The sequence below is a fragment of the Pseudochaenichthys georgianus genome, chromosome 8 (genome assembly GCF_902827115.2).
Source record: "Pseudochaenichthys georgianus chromosome 8, fPseGeo1.2, whole genome shotgun sequence".
Lineage (NCBI taxonomy): Eukaryota > Metazoa > Chordata > Actinopteri > Perciformes > Channichthyidae > Pseudochaenichthys > Pseudochaenichthys georgianus.
This window is the reverse complement of record NC_047510.2, coordinates 30,832,965-30,851,372: the sequence shown is the minus strand read 5'-3', so window position 1 is coordinate 30,851,372 and position 18,408 is coordinate 30,832,965. Positions and strand designations below refer to the sequence as shown.

General features: G+C 42.7%; 1 protein-coding gene across 2 annotated transcripts; it reads right to left on the bottom strand.

Annotated features, from left to right (window-relative positions):
• Positions 1-54: 54 nt before the first annotated feature.
• Positions 55-17,259, bottom strand: ap5z1 (adaptor related protein complex 5 subunit zeta 1). Of its 2 annotated transcripts, XM_034088886.1 has the most exons (18): positions 17,142-17,259; positions 16,420-16,557; positions 15,726-15,906; positions 15,155-15,305; positions 10,515-10,627; positions 9,812-9,980; positions 9,087-9,140; positions 8,259-8,399; positions 7,916-7,953; positions 7,279-7,441; positions 6,823-7,001; positions 6,387-6,529; positions 5,760-5,878; positions 5,389-5,516; positions 4,918-5,015; positions 4,552-4,684; positions 3,388-3,602; positions 55-451 (listed from the first exon to the last, which is right to left on the bottom strand). In XM_034088886.1, the coding sequence occupies exons 1-18, from the start codon at positions 17,180-17,182 to the stop codon at positions 199-201; spliced, it is 2,457 nt and encodes an 818-aa protein (XP_033944777.1). In that variant the 5' UTR covers positions 17,183-17,259; the 3' UTR covers positions 55-198. The 2 variants fall into 2 exon arrangements, with proteins under 2 accessions (XP_033944777.1, XP_033944778.1); XM_034088887.1 differs by lacking the exon at positions 9,087-9,140.
• Between the last annotated feature and the right edge of the window lie 1,149 nt (positions 17,260-18,408).

Below are 18,408 nucleotides of genomic sequence, written 5' to 3'. Positions count from 1 at the left end.
TATATTACACTGAGGGATTTGTGTGTTTTAATGCTCCACCACACCACACCACAATTCAATCAAATAATCTCATTTATTTACAATAACAATGTGCAAAAGAATCAAACAAGATTTATTAGGATGCATATTTCATGAGGGGTATCTCCCTGTGCATGGTCATGTGACTGTGTGTGTGTATGGTCGTGTGTGTATGTGATATTAATGTGAGTGTGTGAGGTTTGTGAGGGTCCTCAGTCGGAGAGGTAAGGCCACGTTGGTGTCTCTGTGCCACTGGGGGGTGGTGACGTGTGCAGGGGGGGTCAGGACGCTCTGAGCTACACCGGGGGCTTTTAGCAGCGACCACAACTCCTCGCCTCGCGTTACTATGGCAACAAGGTCTTCTTCATCGGAGCACCAGGCGACTGACCCGTCTCTGGTGACCGTTCTCAGCTTGGAGAGGAACAGAGACACCCTGCAATGTGGATAAAACACACCGTGACATGACATTTTTGATTTGATTTGTGTAAAATAATAATACAAAAAAAAAATAATTATAATGAAATGTAACACGAGAATTATTATACAATACAAAATGAAGCAGTGTCAAATTGATAAACATATTACTGATCCTAAATTATATATAAACAAATGATCTACTTAATTACACATCCAAAAAGGGGTGGGAAGAAGTTTACACTTATTTAATCCCACCCCTTCTCCCAAAAACTAAATTATTAAACATATATATTTTTTTTTTCTTAAAGAAATACATTTGTTATTGAAAAACAAACAAAACAACAAATAAATAAACAAATACATAAAAGAGGTAAATGGTTATCAAGAAAAGATAAAATAACAAACCAAATAAATAAACCGTAAACACCCAGTTATGATTAAACCATTTCCTCCCTGTATCTTGTTAAAATCAAGGACATTAAAGGTAAGTAATTTGTGTCATGAAGTGTAAAGTACAAGTAACCTCCAAACTGTACTTAAAGGTAAGAATGGAGAAGCCAGCTCGAGTGCGCTAGAATTTGAAATTACACAACCGGAACAAATCTGCCACTTCCTTCAGACTTCCTCACAGAGACTTCCTCAACTCACGAACGCACACATGACCAATGAGGGCACGACATCAGTTTGTGCCCAGATGGAAGGCTGACAGGCAGGTAGGCCATCCAGTTACTTTAGCCGGGCCGAGGCAGATGATTGGTCGTGCTTTTTACAGCGCGACGGCTTCCACAGATGATCTTTTTTTAATGTATTTATTGTCAAAGCATTTAATATATTCATTGCTATCGGGATGTTAAGAGCACTCCATGGAATATAACACGTGTTTCTGAAGTGAATTACCTACCCCACCTTTAAACTAAAAAAACTGCGATTTGGGGTTGTATGCTTCAACCAACGAGTGTGAAGACCTTGAAGGAATTTAATAAAAAAATATTGAGTGTAGTTTTGGATTAAATGGAGTTTATCATTTTATTGACATGAATGGTCAGCAACGACGCTCCGAACACATCTTTGACCTGGCAGCATAGAATCATTTTCTAAATGAACAAAGATTAAAATAGATACCGAAGATTAGCGTCACATTACAGTTTGATGTAAGCCAGGCAACTTACAATAAGTCAACCAAGATACAAACGGCAAGAATCCTGCAAGTGCATGAGCCTTAAACCAAGCTTTCAATGAGCCATGAATCCATACCATTTTAAATGCACAGAAATCAGAATTAATTGTATTTATCAAATCAAATCAAGGTTTATTTATAAAGCACATTTAAAAGGGATTTTTGGTCGAGCCAAAGTGCTGTACATGTTATAAAAACACATTACTACAACATTATTTGGCAAGGTGACGTCTGTGTAGCCATTGTGCTCTCCTGTACAGTGGAAAGGAATGACGTTTTATCTGACTGCATTTTGGTTTGTCACTTTCGCGTGCCTGGCCTTGTATTATATGATTCTATGTTTAAAGTTGTCCTTTGACCTTCGGGATGTAAAGCTGTATGACTTCATCCTTTTATCCTATGTGTGAAATGACGTTGTAATTAGCATATTCATTATTGAGTTATGGCCAAAAAAAGTGACCACAATAATCTTGACTGGTCATAACTGATTATAATGCAGTCTTATAAAACTAAAGGATATGCCACGTTTGATAAAAGTTCATCAATGCTGTGTTCGTGTTCAGGAGAAAGGGCCCTCTTCTTCATGTCTCTTCTACATCAACATGTGTCCCCTCTTCTTCACGTCTCTTCTACATCAACATGTGTCCCCTCTTCTTCATGTCTCTTCTACATCAACATGTGTCCCCTCTTCTTCATGTCTCTTCTACATCAACATGTGTCCCCTCTTCTTCATGTCTCTTCTACATCAACATGTGTCCCCTCTTCTTCATGTCTCTTCTACATCAACATGTGTCCCCTCTTCTCCATGTCTCTTCTACATCAACATGTGTCCCCTCTTCTCCATGTCTCTTCTACATCACCATGTGTCCCCTCTTCTTCATGTCTCTTCTACATCAACATGTGTCCCCTCTTCTTCATGTCTCTTCTACATCAACATGTGTCCCCTCTTCTCCATGTCTCTTCTACATCAACATGTGTCCCCTCTTCTTCATGTCTCTTCTACATCACCATGTGTCCCCTCTTCTTCATGTCTCTTCTACATCAACATGTGTCCCCTCTTCTCCATGTCTCTTCTACATCAACATGTGTCCCCTCTTCTTCATGTCTCTTCTACATCAACATGTGTCCCCTCTTCTTCACGTCTCCTCTACATCAACATGTGTCCCCTCTTCTTCATGTCTCTTCTACATCAACATGTGTCCCCTCTTCTTCATGTCTCTTCTACATCAACATGTGTCCCCTCTGTGGAAAGAGACTCTGAAAGTTTCAGGAACAAAGATTCTCTCTCTTTTTGATCCATTTCTATAAAAACCTGTCTGAAAATGAGCTGATCAGATTTTGGCCACTTTATGATGTCATAACGATGTGTTGTCTTGAGTAACCATTAGCCAATCAGCAACCAAGGTAACCCCCCCCCCCCCCCCCTTATCACCTGAATCTCCTCTAGAGCACCATTGTGTTCTTTGTAACCAAATGTCTCTCAGAGGGGCGTGGGGAGGGGCTCCTTATTTTCATCTAAAGTCACAGACAGAGAATCAGCACTTTGGAAACAGGGCTGAAACAGAGGGGATTATGGGTAATGCTGCAATGACCTGTTTGGTGTTTGGACACTTCAGAGACAGGCTCTGTATATATCTGAGACCTGTGATATATTGATGAAAAACAGCACAATAGGGGACCTTTAAATCCATCAAGGCAGTGTTTGCGTCCAGGAGAATGGAACAGACCTCAAAATATATCATGGAGGTGTTCAAACATGCGTGTGAGGCGGTCACCTGGGTATGAGGTCATGTGATCGCGACGCCAGCTTGGCCAGAGCGCTCATCAGAGTGGTGACGACTCTGGGGGCGGGGCAGTCTGCGCCGGGCGGGGGGACGGAGGACGTGATCTCAAACAGCACCGCCTCCAACGCCTCGAAACAGGAAGTGATGAGTGTCACGGAGCAGCGGGAGTCACATGACACCGAGAGGTATTCTCCCAGCACCCACACCTGGAGGAACAACACGTTTTCTGAATTATGTGATATTTGACAAGATTATTATCACACAGGGAAGGGATGCTGAGGGAGGAGGTTTTCATCCAAAGATCTACAGAAATTAAAACATTTTGACGAGTTTGATCCTCTTCTCTGTAGCAGGTAGGCACACCGGGTTTTTTTAAGGAATGATATGGTAACTAGGCATACACACCTAAAGAGTGAGAACAATGTACCGTACTTTTCGGACTATAAGCCGCGACTTTTCCCCCCATTTTTTTTGTACAGCTAGCGGCCACTAGGGAACCTCCTAAATCTATGGATTTCACAGGTAAAATTAACCACCTTTAACTCTAAGGGCTCTATGACCGGTCCGCGCCCGCCACCTCTAAGCGGCGGGCTCCAGCAGGAAAAGCTGGAGGCCGGAAAAGTGAGACAGGTAGCGCGCCAAAGTAAAAGTGGAACCGAGAGACAGAACGAGAGCAAGACAGACGGACAGTTTAGCTGCTGCGGCTTATATGCAGGTGCGCTTTATAGTCCGAAAAGTACGGTATATGATAAAGTTAACAAACGTCTTAAGTTATCATCAATTTCATTTTTTATAATTGATATTGTATTTTTGTACATTGTAATCCATGTGTGTTGGTCTATAAAGCCCCGAGACAAATGTGTTTTCTGATATTGGGCTACATGAATAAAAATAGATTTGATACATTAATTGTTTTATCTAACCGTAGGGTTTTGTGGATACCTCTCCCTTTCTTCCCTTTTATGTCAAATATATGAACTGAATTTCAAATGTGTATGGTTTTCATGGAGTAGCAGTAAGGAAACCAATGATAAGGAACTGGTTATCAGTTCCTTATCATTGGTTTCCTTACTGCTACTCTACTAGGAATACGATGGATAGAATCTGTCTTTCACTTCCTTCTCCTGGTGTCTCTTTTCTCCGTGTATCTATTACCACATGAGTGTAGATTTCCTCCTTGCTGTACACGTTGGCCGTGGCTCCAGAGAACTCCAGCAACTCGTGGGACTGATCCATGACCAGAGAGGGGTGCAGCTTACACAGCCTCAGCAGGTGGGAGCTGAACACCCTGCAGACACACAGACAGCAGGATATCACATTATTTCATATGTGTGTGTGTGTGTGTGTGTGTGTTAATGTTATGTATTCATAGTATGAGGCCTTACCGTAGTGTCTTTCTTTGACAATTCAAATGCTTTCTGTAGCACTGAGCCGTCAGTGTCAAATAACGTATAACCTTAAATCCATACTGATGCTGTTGTACAGATGTGATGTGAAGGACGTGTGTGTGTGTGTGTGTACCTGTGTATCTCTTTGTTGTATTTGGGGATGTTGAGGAGGAGGCTGCTTCTCTCCAGCATCACCAGGATCAGGTGAGCTAAGAGCTTCTCATCTGCTACCTAAAGACAGACACACACGTTTTAAGCCAAAACTAAATATGCATTATCTTAATGTCCTGGAGAGTATTAGGGTCAGAAATAAGACGCATAAATTAGGTTTTTAGTAATTATTACGTTTTTTTTGTACTTTTTTTTAAAATGCAAAAACAAAACATTCCTCCTCGGGTGTATTTTTTGGCACCAATCAACTAATCATTTCCCCCTCTCTTTATCTGCACTATCTCCTGTAATCATGTACATTTAAATAAGGGATTTCTGATTCTGAAAGTTCATCCTTATCTTACCTTTCTTTTACAACTCATTTATTTAACATCAAAGCGGGCTCTTGTACTTTCCAACTGTTCTGTATGTGCAGTAGTTGAAGTTTCTTTACCGTAATAACAGTGTTGAAAAAAATGTGCAACAGCACAGGGACGATCTGGGCACACTGAACAACTCTCGGCCAATCAGCAGTCTCCACCAGCAGCTCATGGAGCGTGCTCAGTCGGTCGATTGTGTCTCCTGAGGAGGGAGAGAGAGAAAAGATTCAATAAGCCATGTTTTCAAGAAAAAAGACACACATTTAACAAGTTAGCAAGTTAGTCTAGCTTAGCATAAAGAAAGGGTAAAACAGCAAGACAGCGCCTTGAAAGATCAATAATAATAATAATATATTTAATTTATATAGCGCTTCTCATCTGCCAAGACAAATCTCGAAGTGCTTATAATAATGAACACAAAACATCAGGAAAGATATTTGGTTACCTGAGCCCGCCTGCCCTCTCAGCAGGAAGAGGAAAAGCCCTCTGAAAGACGGGCTTCGAAAGGCATCGAGTGACAGGAGGCCACGGCCACTCTGCTCAGAGATGGGCAAACAAGTTGACCTGCACGGACACATAGACAACAAAAAGAAATCAGTAAGACAGTGGTCAAAATAAGATCCTAGTTGCAGTAGTGGTAGGCAGTCCATATTACATATAAGTGGTAGGAAGTACATGGACATATCTTAAACAGTTTGGAAAAACAATTTTTAAGCTAGCATTTCATTAGGAGTCATTTTAAAGCCTTCGTTTTTAAGCTTTTATCGTTGGTTTTCACACTGGTTGTTTATTTTTATTTGATTACACTACACTGCTCAATACTGGATTCTGATTGGTCCTTTTTGGAACAGTCAGCAATCTGTTATTTCTCGACAGCAGGCCGTTGCTAAGGACCCTGTGATCAATGGACCATGTGCAGTCATATCAATCCGCTGAAAGAAGTCCGATCAATTTAACGTCAGCTGTGGCGAATGTGAAGCACTCTAAGCTGCATGTGTGTATACTAGGTGCTGTATATATATATATATATATTTGTATTCATACAGTTTTGATCTAAAGTGTGTGTGTGCACCTGACTTGCAGCACCAGCGTGGCGGACAGACAGGGCAGGTCCAGCAGAGTGTGCAGCAGCTCCACTGCAGTACCAGCCGTCACCAGAGAGGGCAGCAGGTCCACAAAATCATCCACCACCGCCGGGCTGTCCCACGCCAAGAACTGCAGGAACACACAGGAAGCTTGAGTATCCATCACTTCTCTTCACCATCCTGCAGTAGGTGTGTGTAGACTAGAGTGTACAGCAGTGTGTGTGTGTGTGTTCACCTTCAGCAGGTTAGGGAAGGAGTGTGTGTAGAGTGTACAGCAGTGTGTGTTCACCTTCAGCAGGTTAGGGAATGAGTGTGTGTAGAGTGTACAGCAGTGTGTGTGTGTGTTCACCTTCAGCAGGTTAGGGAAGGAGTGTGTGTAGAGTGTACAGCAGTGTGTGTGTGTGTGTGTGTGTGTGTGTTCACCTTCAGCAGGTTAGGGAAGGAGTGTGTGTACTGCGGCACTCGGAGCTGCAGACTCTCGAGGTTCAGTCGGAGGAAGCGCAGGAGCTCGTGAGCGAGGAAGGGGTCGCTGAAGAGTTCGGAGGGAAAGCGACCGAACACCAGCGCCCACACCGACCCACAATCCACTGCAGCCATCTCGCCTACACATTAAAGCACAGGGTCAGCGTTTTAAAGAAGGCACGACAGGGCACCAGAGTAACAGAAGACTGACGTAGATTATTCACCTTGACGTTATAATCTTTGCTGAAATGTTTTCATCGTGAACAATGTGGCATTATTTAAATGCTTTCTGTAGTTCTGAATAACTGTAGTGTGAAATAACTTATAACCCTAAGTCCATACTGATGCTTTTGTACAGATGCGATGTGAAGAAAGAGAGACGTGTGTAAAAGTGTGTGTGTAGATGTGTACACACACCGTGGTTGAGGTAGAACTGGGCGATGGGCAGCAGCACCCGAGCGAACGACAGATCTGAGCTCAGCCGACCGAACAGCGCCTTGATGCACGGAAACGCCCGGAAGACCAGCGAGGCGTCTTCCTCACACACACAGTCCAGGATACACACCGCCTCCACGAGACACTGACGGGGGGGGGGGGGGGCAGAGAGGCATCAGGACAACATCTGGATTACATTATTGCTTTGTGTCTAGTAAGAAGTTTCCTAAATGTCCCACAATAACTTTTTGCTCTCAGATAAATGGCCCTGCATCAGGTGCTCAATGTGTGTCGACCAATCAGGGGGTTGGTGTTTCAGTCCCCATCCCTACAGTCAACAAGTCTCCATTAGTAAGATGTGCTAATAACCCCCCCCACACAATGCCATAGAAGCAAATGTGAAGTTCTGAGATTAAAATTGGTTATATTTCCTGAGCTACTTTTGACTTAATTAATTTATGACGAATTGGTTGGTTGGTGTTTTTGTGAGTTTAATATCAGTAATATCCAAGTTTCTCTGTTCTCGTAAATGGAGGACTTTGATCTTGGAGTTTTTTTCTTATGAATATTATGGTCTAAGTATGTTCTGATAGTGCTTATCGATGACACACAGGCTCACCGCTTTCTGCAGGTCTGCATCCGACTTTTTGTGCGCCTCTGTGAAAAAACAAACATGAATACATTTAAACAAAGTCAATTATAATGTGCAGAAGATACACAATCATAGACATCTTAAATATTAAGATACAACCACACACACACACACACACACACACACACACACACACACACACACACACACACACACACACACACACACACACACACACACACACACACACACACACACACACACACACACACACACACACACACACACACACACACACACACACACACACACACACACACACAGACACACACACACACACACACACACACACACACACACACACACTCACTGCGGTCGCTCTGCTCGATGAGGCGCTGGCAGTACTGGAAGGATTTCTCTCTCAGACGCTCCTTCGGAGGCAGCAGGCGGCCGCAGGAGGAAGTCACAGAAACCATGGAAACCACCGATCCATCCACCTCCGAACGGTCATCTGGGAGGTCAGGAGGTCAAGATTATTATTACTACTATATATCATCATAACCACACTCCTCACGACGCATCTGAACAGAGAGCAGGAGGTATTACGATGAGAACTCGAGCAATGATTTACAGAAGAGGAAATCAATCAATCAAGAGGTCATTCTTCATTTCAGCCTCAGGAGCAGCCGGGAGCGACCCGCTGCTGTGTGACGGAGAAACAACGTTTGTAATAACCACAAACACGTTGTAGCTGTAGCTTGTAGAAAACTCTTCAGATTACGTCAGATTACATATACTGATTTCAAATCCCTAAATTAAAAACCAATAACAATATACAGTTATTATCATAAGTGTTAAAAGTATTGCAGAGTTGCAGATTTGCACAGAGTATACAGCCTCAGTAAAGTAATACAAATCAATGTAAGACGTTTTTAAGATCAGCGGTTTAGTAATTTGTCACAGAAGTTCCTTCCTGACGACACGGCGATGAGATGAAGGAAAGGAAAAAGGTGAGCAAACACCAGAGAGACGTTAAGAAGTCCCAGGTTTAGGATTCCTGGAGAGTCGGTTTGTTAGATCAGCCGTGAGTCAGGGTCATTTCAGAGGGCTGAGAGTGCAGCTGAGGAAGAGTTGCTCGCAGCGTCTGGCATGCACGCGCATGCAGATGGAGGCCCACCAACGGACGGACATGTCTTACCATTAGAGAAGGAGTGGGAGAGGGAGAGGGAGAGGCTGAGCTGCAGCCTGTGAGCTGGAGGTGAAACAGAGCAGGTCATCTGAGGCTGCCTCTCGGGCTGCAGGGTGTGAACAGAATGTGGCCGATACTGCAACTAACCAAGTGGCTATTTCTTCTCTAATTATCATCAAAACTATTTTTTAAATATCCATGGTGTGATGGAGGGCAGAACGCATATCAAATACATGTCCTGCCATTTATTCACTTGGGTTTGTAGTCAGAAACCTCACATTTGACAGCTAAATAATTACAAACCTTATGATATATAATTGTTTTAATTAATAACTAGAAAATAAATAAATAAAAATAACTAGATCTCATAAAAATGTACTATGACCCTATTTAATCATTTTAAAGATGAACTAAAGAACACAACAGCCTGTTTTTATTTTCTTGAAATACATATTTTTGGTTAACTGAAGTCAATATAGATTGTGTGTGCTTAACATATGTTTTTGTAATTAAAGTGCTGAGAAATAACATTTTTAAAACTGAATTCAGTCCCTCTCTTTTCCATATTTTAACACCAATTATGGAACAACGTGTGACTTTATTGTGGTTGCCTTGAAAGGTACTTGCTGTCTTTCATTCGCAAATGTTTTTGGACGCTTTCTAAAGGACGTGAAGTGAGTAACTTAATGACATGAAGCGATGGGTGATTGTTGTGATTGTTGTGGAGGCCCTACCAGTGTCCGCGTTGCCGTTAGAAACCGAGTGGTAGGTGAGCAGCCAGTGGCGCAGCGCGGAGAAGGAGAAGACGTTCATCCACTGGTCCTCCGTGAAGCTCTGCCCCACACACAGCACCGTGAAGAAGTCGCCCGACACGGTGCCGTCCAGCTCCGCTATCGGCACCGGCTGAGAGCAAGCACACAATACGTGTCTCAATATAATATTTGTATCGAGAAGAAGCGTACGAGTGGAAGCAATAGTTCAGACTGCAACACATAGACAACACAATACGTTTTAATGCACTGTAATAGACCAACTTCCTTCTAAAACAAAATATATTAACTTATATCATTCAGGAGAATTCAAGTACATTTCAAAAGGTTGCTAAAAAAATCATCTCAGTATTATAAAGTAAGATGAACTGTGTCTTTGGCTGAGTATGTATTCTTTTTTTCTTTGGCCTTACGACGGCAACCATTGGATGACCATCTTAGTGTTCACTTCATATCGCACTCTGAACTGTGTGAAATGATGAGCTGTTTTGTTTTACTTTTGTTGTGAGGACCCCAGGAAGAGTAGCCAATGCTCAAGCTAGTGCTAACGGGGATCCTAGTAAAGAATAGAATAATACTTTATACATAGAATATACAATTGTTTTTATATTAAAATGTAAATACAATGACGGAGAGTTGAGTACACTACCTCTCTCTGCCTGCCTACCTGACGTGACCTCGGCCCTGTGAAGAATCCTCCAGAGGAAGCCCCGCCTCCCTGAAGGATGCTCGCATAACGCAGCCAATCAACAAGCTTTTTACTCAGGAGGGTCACGTGATCTGTGGGTGAGGTGGGAGGAAAGACAAAGGATGCTGGTTCTTAGGATCACGGATTAGACGTCCAATTGTATTTAAAGGTTCCCTATTATTCATATCAATATGTTACAGCTCTCAGATATATACAGAACATGTCTCTGAAGTGTTTGGCTCCAAACCCCAAACAGATCATTGCAGCATTACCCATAATCCCCTCTGTTTCAGCCCTGTTTCCAAAGTGCTGATTCTCTGTCTGTTACTTTAGATGAAAATAAGTAGCCCCTCACATGTTGATGTAGAAGAGACATGAAGAAGAGGGGACACACGTTGATGTAGAAGAGACATGAAGAAGAGGGGACACACGGTGATGTAGAAGAGACATGAAGAAGAGGGGACACGTGTTGATGTAGAAGAGACATGAAGAAGAGGGGACACACGTTGATGTAGAAGAGACATGAAGAAGAGGGGACACACGGTGATGTAGAAGAGACATGAAGAAGAGGGGACACATGGTGATGTCGAAGAGACATGGAGAAGAGGGGACACATGTTGATGTAGAAGAGACATGAAGAAGAGGGGACACATGTTGATGTAGAAGAGACATGAAGAAGAGGGGACACATGTTGATGTAGAAGAGACATGAAGAAGAGGGGACACATGTTGATGTAGAAGAGACATGAAGAAGAGGGGACACATGTTGATGTAGAAGAGACATGAAGAAGAGGGGACACATGGTGATGTCGAAGAGACATGGAGAAGAGGGGACACATGTTGATGTAGAAGAGACATGAAGAAGAGGGGACACATGTTGATGTAGAAGAGACATGAAGAAGAGGGGACACATGTTGATGTAGAAGAGACATGAAGAAGAGGGGACACATGTTGATGTAGAAGAGACATGAAGAAGAGGGGACACATGTTGATGTAGAAGAGACATGAAGAAGAGGGGACACATGCTGATGTAGAAGAGACATGGAGAAGAGGGGACACATGTTGATGTAGAAGAGACATGAAGAAGAGGGGACACATGCTGATGTAGAAGAGACATGGAGAAGAGGGGACACATGTTGATGTAGAAGAGACATGAAGAAGAGGGGACACATGCTGATGTAGAAGAGACATGGAGAAGAGGGGACACATGTTGATGTAGAAGAGACATGAAGAAGAGGGGACACATGTTGATGTAGAAGAGACATGGAGAAGAGGGGACACATGTTGATGTAGAAGAGACATTGATGTAGAAGAGACATGAAGACGAGGGGACACATGTTGATGTAGAGGAGACATGAAGAAGAGGGGACACATGTTGATGTAGAAGAGACATGAAGAAGAGGGGACACATGTTGATGTAGAAGAGACATGAAGAAGAGGGGACACATGTTGATGTAGAAGAGACATGACGAAGAGGGGACACATGATGAAGTAGAAGAGACATGAAGAAGAGGGGACACATGTTGATGTAGAAGAGACATGAAGAAGAGGGGACACATGTTGATGTAGAAGAGACATGAAGAAGAGGGGACACATGTTGATGTAGAAGAGACGTGAAGAAGAGGGGACACATGTTGATGTAGAAGAGACATGAAGAAGAGGGGACACATGTTGATGTAGAAGAGACCTGAAGAACAGGGGACACATGTTGATGTAGAAGAGACATGAAGAACAGGGGACACATGTTGATGTAGAAGAGACATGAAGAAGAAGGGACACATGTTGATGTAGAAGAGACATGAAGAACAGGGACACATGTTGATGTAGAAGAGACATGAAGAAGAGGGGACACATGTTGATGTAGAAGAGACATGAAGAAGAGGGGACACATGTTGATGTAGAGGAGACATGAAGAAGAGGGGTCACATGTTGATGTAGAAGAGACATGGTAGAAGAGGGGACACATGTTGATGTAGAAGAGACATGAAGAAGAGGGGACACATGTTGATGTAGAAGAGACATGAAGAAGAGGGGACACATGTTGATGTAGAAGAGACATGAAGAAGAGGGGACACATGTTGATGTAGAAGAGGGGACACATGTTGATGTAGAAGAGACATGAAGAAGAGGGGACACATGTTGATGTAGAAGAGACATGAGGAAGAGGGGACACATGTTGATGTAGAAGAGACGTGAAGAAGAGGGGACACATGTTGATGTAGAAGAGACGTGAAGAAGAGGGGACACATGTTGATGTAGAAGAGACGTGAAGAAGAGGGACACATGTTGATGTAGAAGAGACGTGAAGAAGAGGGGACACATGTTGATGTAGAAGAGACGTGAAGAAGAGGGGACACATGTTGATGTAGAAGAGACATGAAGAAGAGGGGACACATGTTGATGTAGAAGAGACATGAAGAAGAGGGGACACATGTTGATGTAGAAGAGACATGGAGAAGAGGGGACACATGTTGATGTAGAAGAGACATGGAGAAGAGGGGACACATGTTGATGTAGAAGAGACATGGAGAAGAGGGGACACATGTTGATGTAGAAGAGACATGGAGAAGAGGGGACACATGTTGATGTAGAAGAGACGTGAGGAAGAGGGGACACATGTTGATGTAGAAGAGACGTGAAGAAGAGGGGACACATGTTGATGTAGAAGAGACGTGAAGAAGAGGGGACACATGTTGATGTAGAAGAGACGTGAAGAAGAGGGGACACATGTTGATGTAGAAGAGACGTGAAGAAGAGGGGACACATGTTGATGTAGAAGAGACATGGAGAAGAGGGGACACATGTTGATGTAGAAGAGACGTGAAGAAGAGGGGACACATGTTGATGTAGAAGAGACATGGAGAAGAGGGGACACATGTTGATGTAGAAGAGACGTGAGGAAGAGGGGACACATGTTGATGTAGAAGAGACGTGAAGAAGAGGGGACACATGTTGATGTAGAAGAGACGTGAAGAAGAGGGGACACATGTTGATGTAGAAGAGACGTGAAGAAGAGGGGACACATGTTGATGTAGAAGAGACGTGAAGAAGAGGGGACACATGTTGATGTAGAAGAGACGTGAAGAAGAGGGGACACATGTTGATGTAGAAGAGACGTGAAGAAGAGGGGACACATGTTGATGTAGAAGAGACATGAAGAAGAGGGGACACATGTTGATGTAGAAGAGACGTGAAGAAGAGGGGACACATGTTGATGTAGAGGAGACATGAAGAAGAGGGACACATGTTGATGTAGAAGAGACGTGAAGAAGAGGGGACACATGTTGATGTAGAAGAGACATGGAGAAGAGGGGACACATGTTGATGTAGAAGAGACGTGAAGAAGAGGGGACACATGTTGATGTAGAAGAGACGTGAAGAAGAGGGGACACATGTTGATGTAGAAGAGACGTGAAGAAGAGGGACACATGTTGATGTAGAAGAGACGTGAAGAAGAGGGGACACATGTTGATGTAGAAGAGACATGAAGAAGAGGGGACACATGTTGATGTAGAAGAGACGTGAAGAAGAGGGGACACATGTTGATGTAGAGGAGACATGAAGAAGAGGGGACACATGTTGATGTAGAAGAGACATGAAGAAGAGGGGACACATGTTGATGTAGAAGAGACATGAAGAAGAGGGGACACATGTTGATGTAGAGGAGACATGAAGAAGAGGGGACACATGTTGATGTAGAGGAGACATGAAGAAGAGGGGACACATGTTGATGTAGAGGAGACATGAAGAAGAGGGGACACATGTTGATGTAGAGGAGACATGAAGAAGAGGGGACACATGTTGATGTAGAGGAGACATGAAGAAGAGGGGACACATGTTGATGTAGAGGAGACATGAAGAAGAGGGGACACATGGTGATGTAGAGGAGACATGAAGAAGAGGGGACACATGTTGATGTAGAGGAGACATGAAGAAGAGGGGACACATGTTGATGTAGAGGAGACATGAAGAAGAGGGGACACATGGTGATGTAGAGGAGACATGAAGAAGAGGGGACACATGTTGATGTAGAAGAGACATGAAGAAGAGGGGACACATGTTGATGTAGAAGAGACATGAAGAAGAGGGGACACATGTTGATGTAGAAGAGACATGAAGAAGAGGGGACACATGTTGATGTAGAAGAGACATGAAGAAGAGGGGACACATGTTGATGTAGAAGAGACATGAAGAACAGGGGACACATGTTGATGTAGAAGAGACATGAAGAAGAGGGGACACATGTTGATGTAGAAGAGACATGAAGAAGAGGGGACACACGGTGATGTAGAAGAGACATGAAGAAGAGGGGACACATGTTGATGTAGAAGAGACATGAAGAAGAGGGGACACATGTTGATGTAGAAGAGACATGAAGAACAGGGGACACATGTTGATGTAGAAGAGACATGAAGAAGAGGGGACACATGTTGATGTAGAAGAGACATGAAGAAGAGGGGACACACGGTGATGTAGAAGAGACATGAAGAAGAGGGGACACATGTTGATGTAGAAGAGACATGAAGAAGAGGGGACACATGTTGATGTAGAAGAGACATGAAGAAGGGGATTTTGCTCAACAGGTGACCTTTAAAACCAGCGGAAGACACTGCGTGTTACCTTCAGTGAGGCACCCGGGGTTGTGTGTGAGGATGGTGTTGAGGATGGGCAGAGTGTGTGAGAGCGAGTTGGTCGGCCCCTCTGATTGACGGCTCTCCAGACCCCGAAGGAGCTGAGTGCAGAGAGACGACACGTCTGCCCTGGACCCTGCCTGTTGGGGTTTAAGTTGAAACATAAATCTTTGAATAGTGTGTGTGAGTGTGTTTGCAATGCCACCATGCATATTCATTCTGAAGAGTTGACCTTCACACACAAAGAAAACAACTATTGAACATTTACCTTAACCGATACAACTCTTTTGTGTTCAAGGATTTGGACATTATTTAGATAGCCTGCGAGACTGAGCTTTTATTGTCCAATGCCAAATTGGGATCAATAAAGTACTTCTTATCTTATATCCTCTCAGTCTTTAGACACATACTCTTGGCTGACTTTAACATGTATTATGTCTCTTATAGTATTTTAAACAAGATCATCTTTAATTAAAATCCCCAGTGGGTCTGTGTCTCTATTGTGTTCTATTCTAATGTCCTGAGTGTTTAGGCGTCTGATCCACAGCCTCACTGCTCACCTGAGAGAGCAGCAGGGCGACAGCATGGCTGTTCAGCTGGACGATGTTCTCCTGGCTGTAGTTCCCTGAGTGAGCAGCAGGTGGCAGCGTCTCTCTGAGCACCGCTGAGCTCAGCACCTGAAACGGCTCGGCTGGGGAGGAGAGGAGCGACTGAAGCCTCTTCTGAAGCTCTGGAGGCAACCTTTAAAACAAATAAAACCCCACACTGAATATGAGAGAGTTTGGTGAAGAAAAGCTGCTGCTGTGAAGACAAAAACAGAACCAGAATGTGATGATAAACAACTGCGTATTAGGGTCATAACAAACACAAGGTTGTCAAGTTAGGATAAAGTAAATAATTAAGAACAACAACATTTATTTTTAATGTTATAATTAATAATCAAAGAAAACAAAAATGATAGTAAATTATTGAGTTTTTATCTAGAAAATGTACTATTTAAATCTCAGTTAAATCTTGTAAACATACTAACTTCACAAATGTAAAAATAAATGTAACCCCTTCCCCAAGCTAGGTAATATAGCTATTTTAATATTGGTTTTTTATTTTAATCTTAGAAGAAATATAACAAAAAAATGATGTTGTGAAAATAAAGCTTCACATTGTGGCTCTTGTTGTTTTGGCAGGTAAGAACCTCACATAGAAACATGGGGGATCAGGGGAGAGTGTCTGGGGGGTGCATGCTGGATCTCTTACGTCCGGATGTACTTGTTGGCGGAGAGGATGAGGTGCAGCCGCTGCAGCGAGTCCACCGTCTCGTAACCCAGCTCCTTCCCCTGGAGCAGCTTCACCAGCCGGCTGTAGAACTTCTGCAGCTCAGAGTCCTGGATCTCCCTGAAAAACACACAGCGCACCTCCTTTTGTCTTTTCCAAGCCCTTCATACCGTTGTCTAAAATATGTCACACTCTGGCTGATCGACAGCATATTAATCGACTGGCTGATCTGTCCTTAGATACCAATTATAATAATAAAGCTTTATTTGAACAGCACTTCTCATACAGCAGCTGCAGCTCAAAGTTATATCACAACATCATTAAAAGACCAACTAAACGGGGATGTCGCTAATAACAAGTTAGTCTACAATTTTGTTATCTTGAGTTGTCGTTGAAAATGTCCACTTTAGGTTGTTAACCTGTAAAAAGTAACAACAATACCTTATGTTGTCTAAATAAATTACCAATAAAAACACAACATTCTTGGTAATAAGAACCATTGTTAGCCCTCCGCATGGATATAAACAGATGTAAAAGTAACGCAAAATGAACGTTAACAATAAAAGCAACAAAGCATATTATGGTTTTGACAGGTGACCTAGCTTCAGCCTAGTTAGCTTAGCAGCGGAAATGCTAACTGGAAGTGTGTAAACCAGCTGAAGAGAAGGGTTGAACATGAAGTTCTTATTTTAAAGTGTCATTACCTTGCTTGTTTAATTAAACTCTCTGAGCCGTGAGAGTACATGATGACAGAAAGATGAGCATTCCTCCTGTCAGCAGCGGAAGGTAAACAGTCCGCTCGCTAAACGAGTCCTGACAGCACATGACCAGCACATGACCAGCACTTTAGTTCCGCTTTCACTACGGAAGAGTTATGGAGCTGCTCTGGCTTCACATTTAGAAACAAAAAAATAGCAATAACTAATATATTTATCTTATATAAGCCTATTTAAGGCTGCTTTTTATACTAGAGTATTTAGTCTTACATGTTTTTCTTATTTATAAAGTCAAACATAAGTCAATTTGTACAATGCATTTTCGATACCTTAAACTTCTACATTTCAGATGTAAACTAATATTTTACAGATAATCCACTGTTTACTTCTTAACTAATCCCTACTTTGTAAATACATTATTTAATATACACTTACAAATCATGCATTGAAATGTAAAACTATTTGTCATGTTTTCTTTTTATTGTTAGTCACATCAGTAAACTTTACCCTGCTGGATGGTTGGCTGGTTTAGAGGGGTTTTGGACACTTTAGCTGGTGGCTGGTTTAACTGGTGCACCAGCTAAACCAGCCATCCTGGCCAGCTAAAAAACCCAGCATCAGCATCCATCCATCACCAGCTAATGTTTAATAATAGTATTAAATATACCATGCTGGAAGCTTACTTCATTGTTTAAAGAGCCTGTGACACCATCCCAACAACTGTTGTGCAATTAAATATTGGGCTACTAGTAATCTCGAACCGTCAGTTTAAAAAAGAAAAAGCGATACCGTTTCGTTAAATATCAATAATTTCGAACATCGCGGGGAAATTCCTTCACTCATTTTGAAGTTTTGGGGGAAGCCGGAAGTGACGTCAATAGAGAGGCGAAGTCACGCCCATCTACTTCCGGCCCATGGGACCCCGGAAGCGAAAAATTAACATTGAATTCAATGGAGAGAGAACACGTATCTTTTGATCCCGTTTGAATTGTGCCACGAACTACACATCAATCAATCAATCAATGTTTATTTATATAGCCCAATATCACAAATGTTACATTTGTCTCAGTGGTCTTCACAGTGTGTACAGAATATCAGTATGACAATACGACACCCTCTGTCCTTAGACCCTCACATCGCACAAGGAAAAACTTCCAAAGAAAACCCAGTTTAAAGGGAAAAATGGGAGAAACCTCAGGGAGAGCAACAGAGGAGGGATCCCTCTCCCAGGACGGACAGACGTGCAATAGATGCC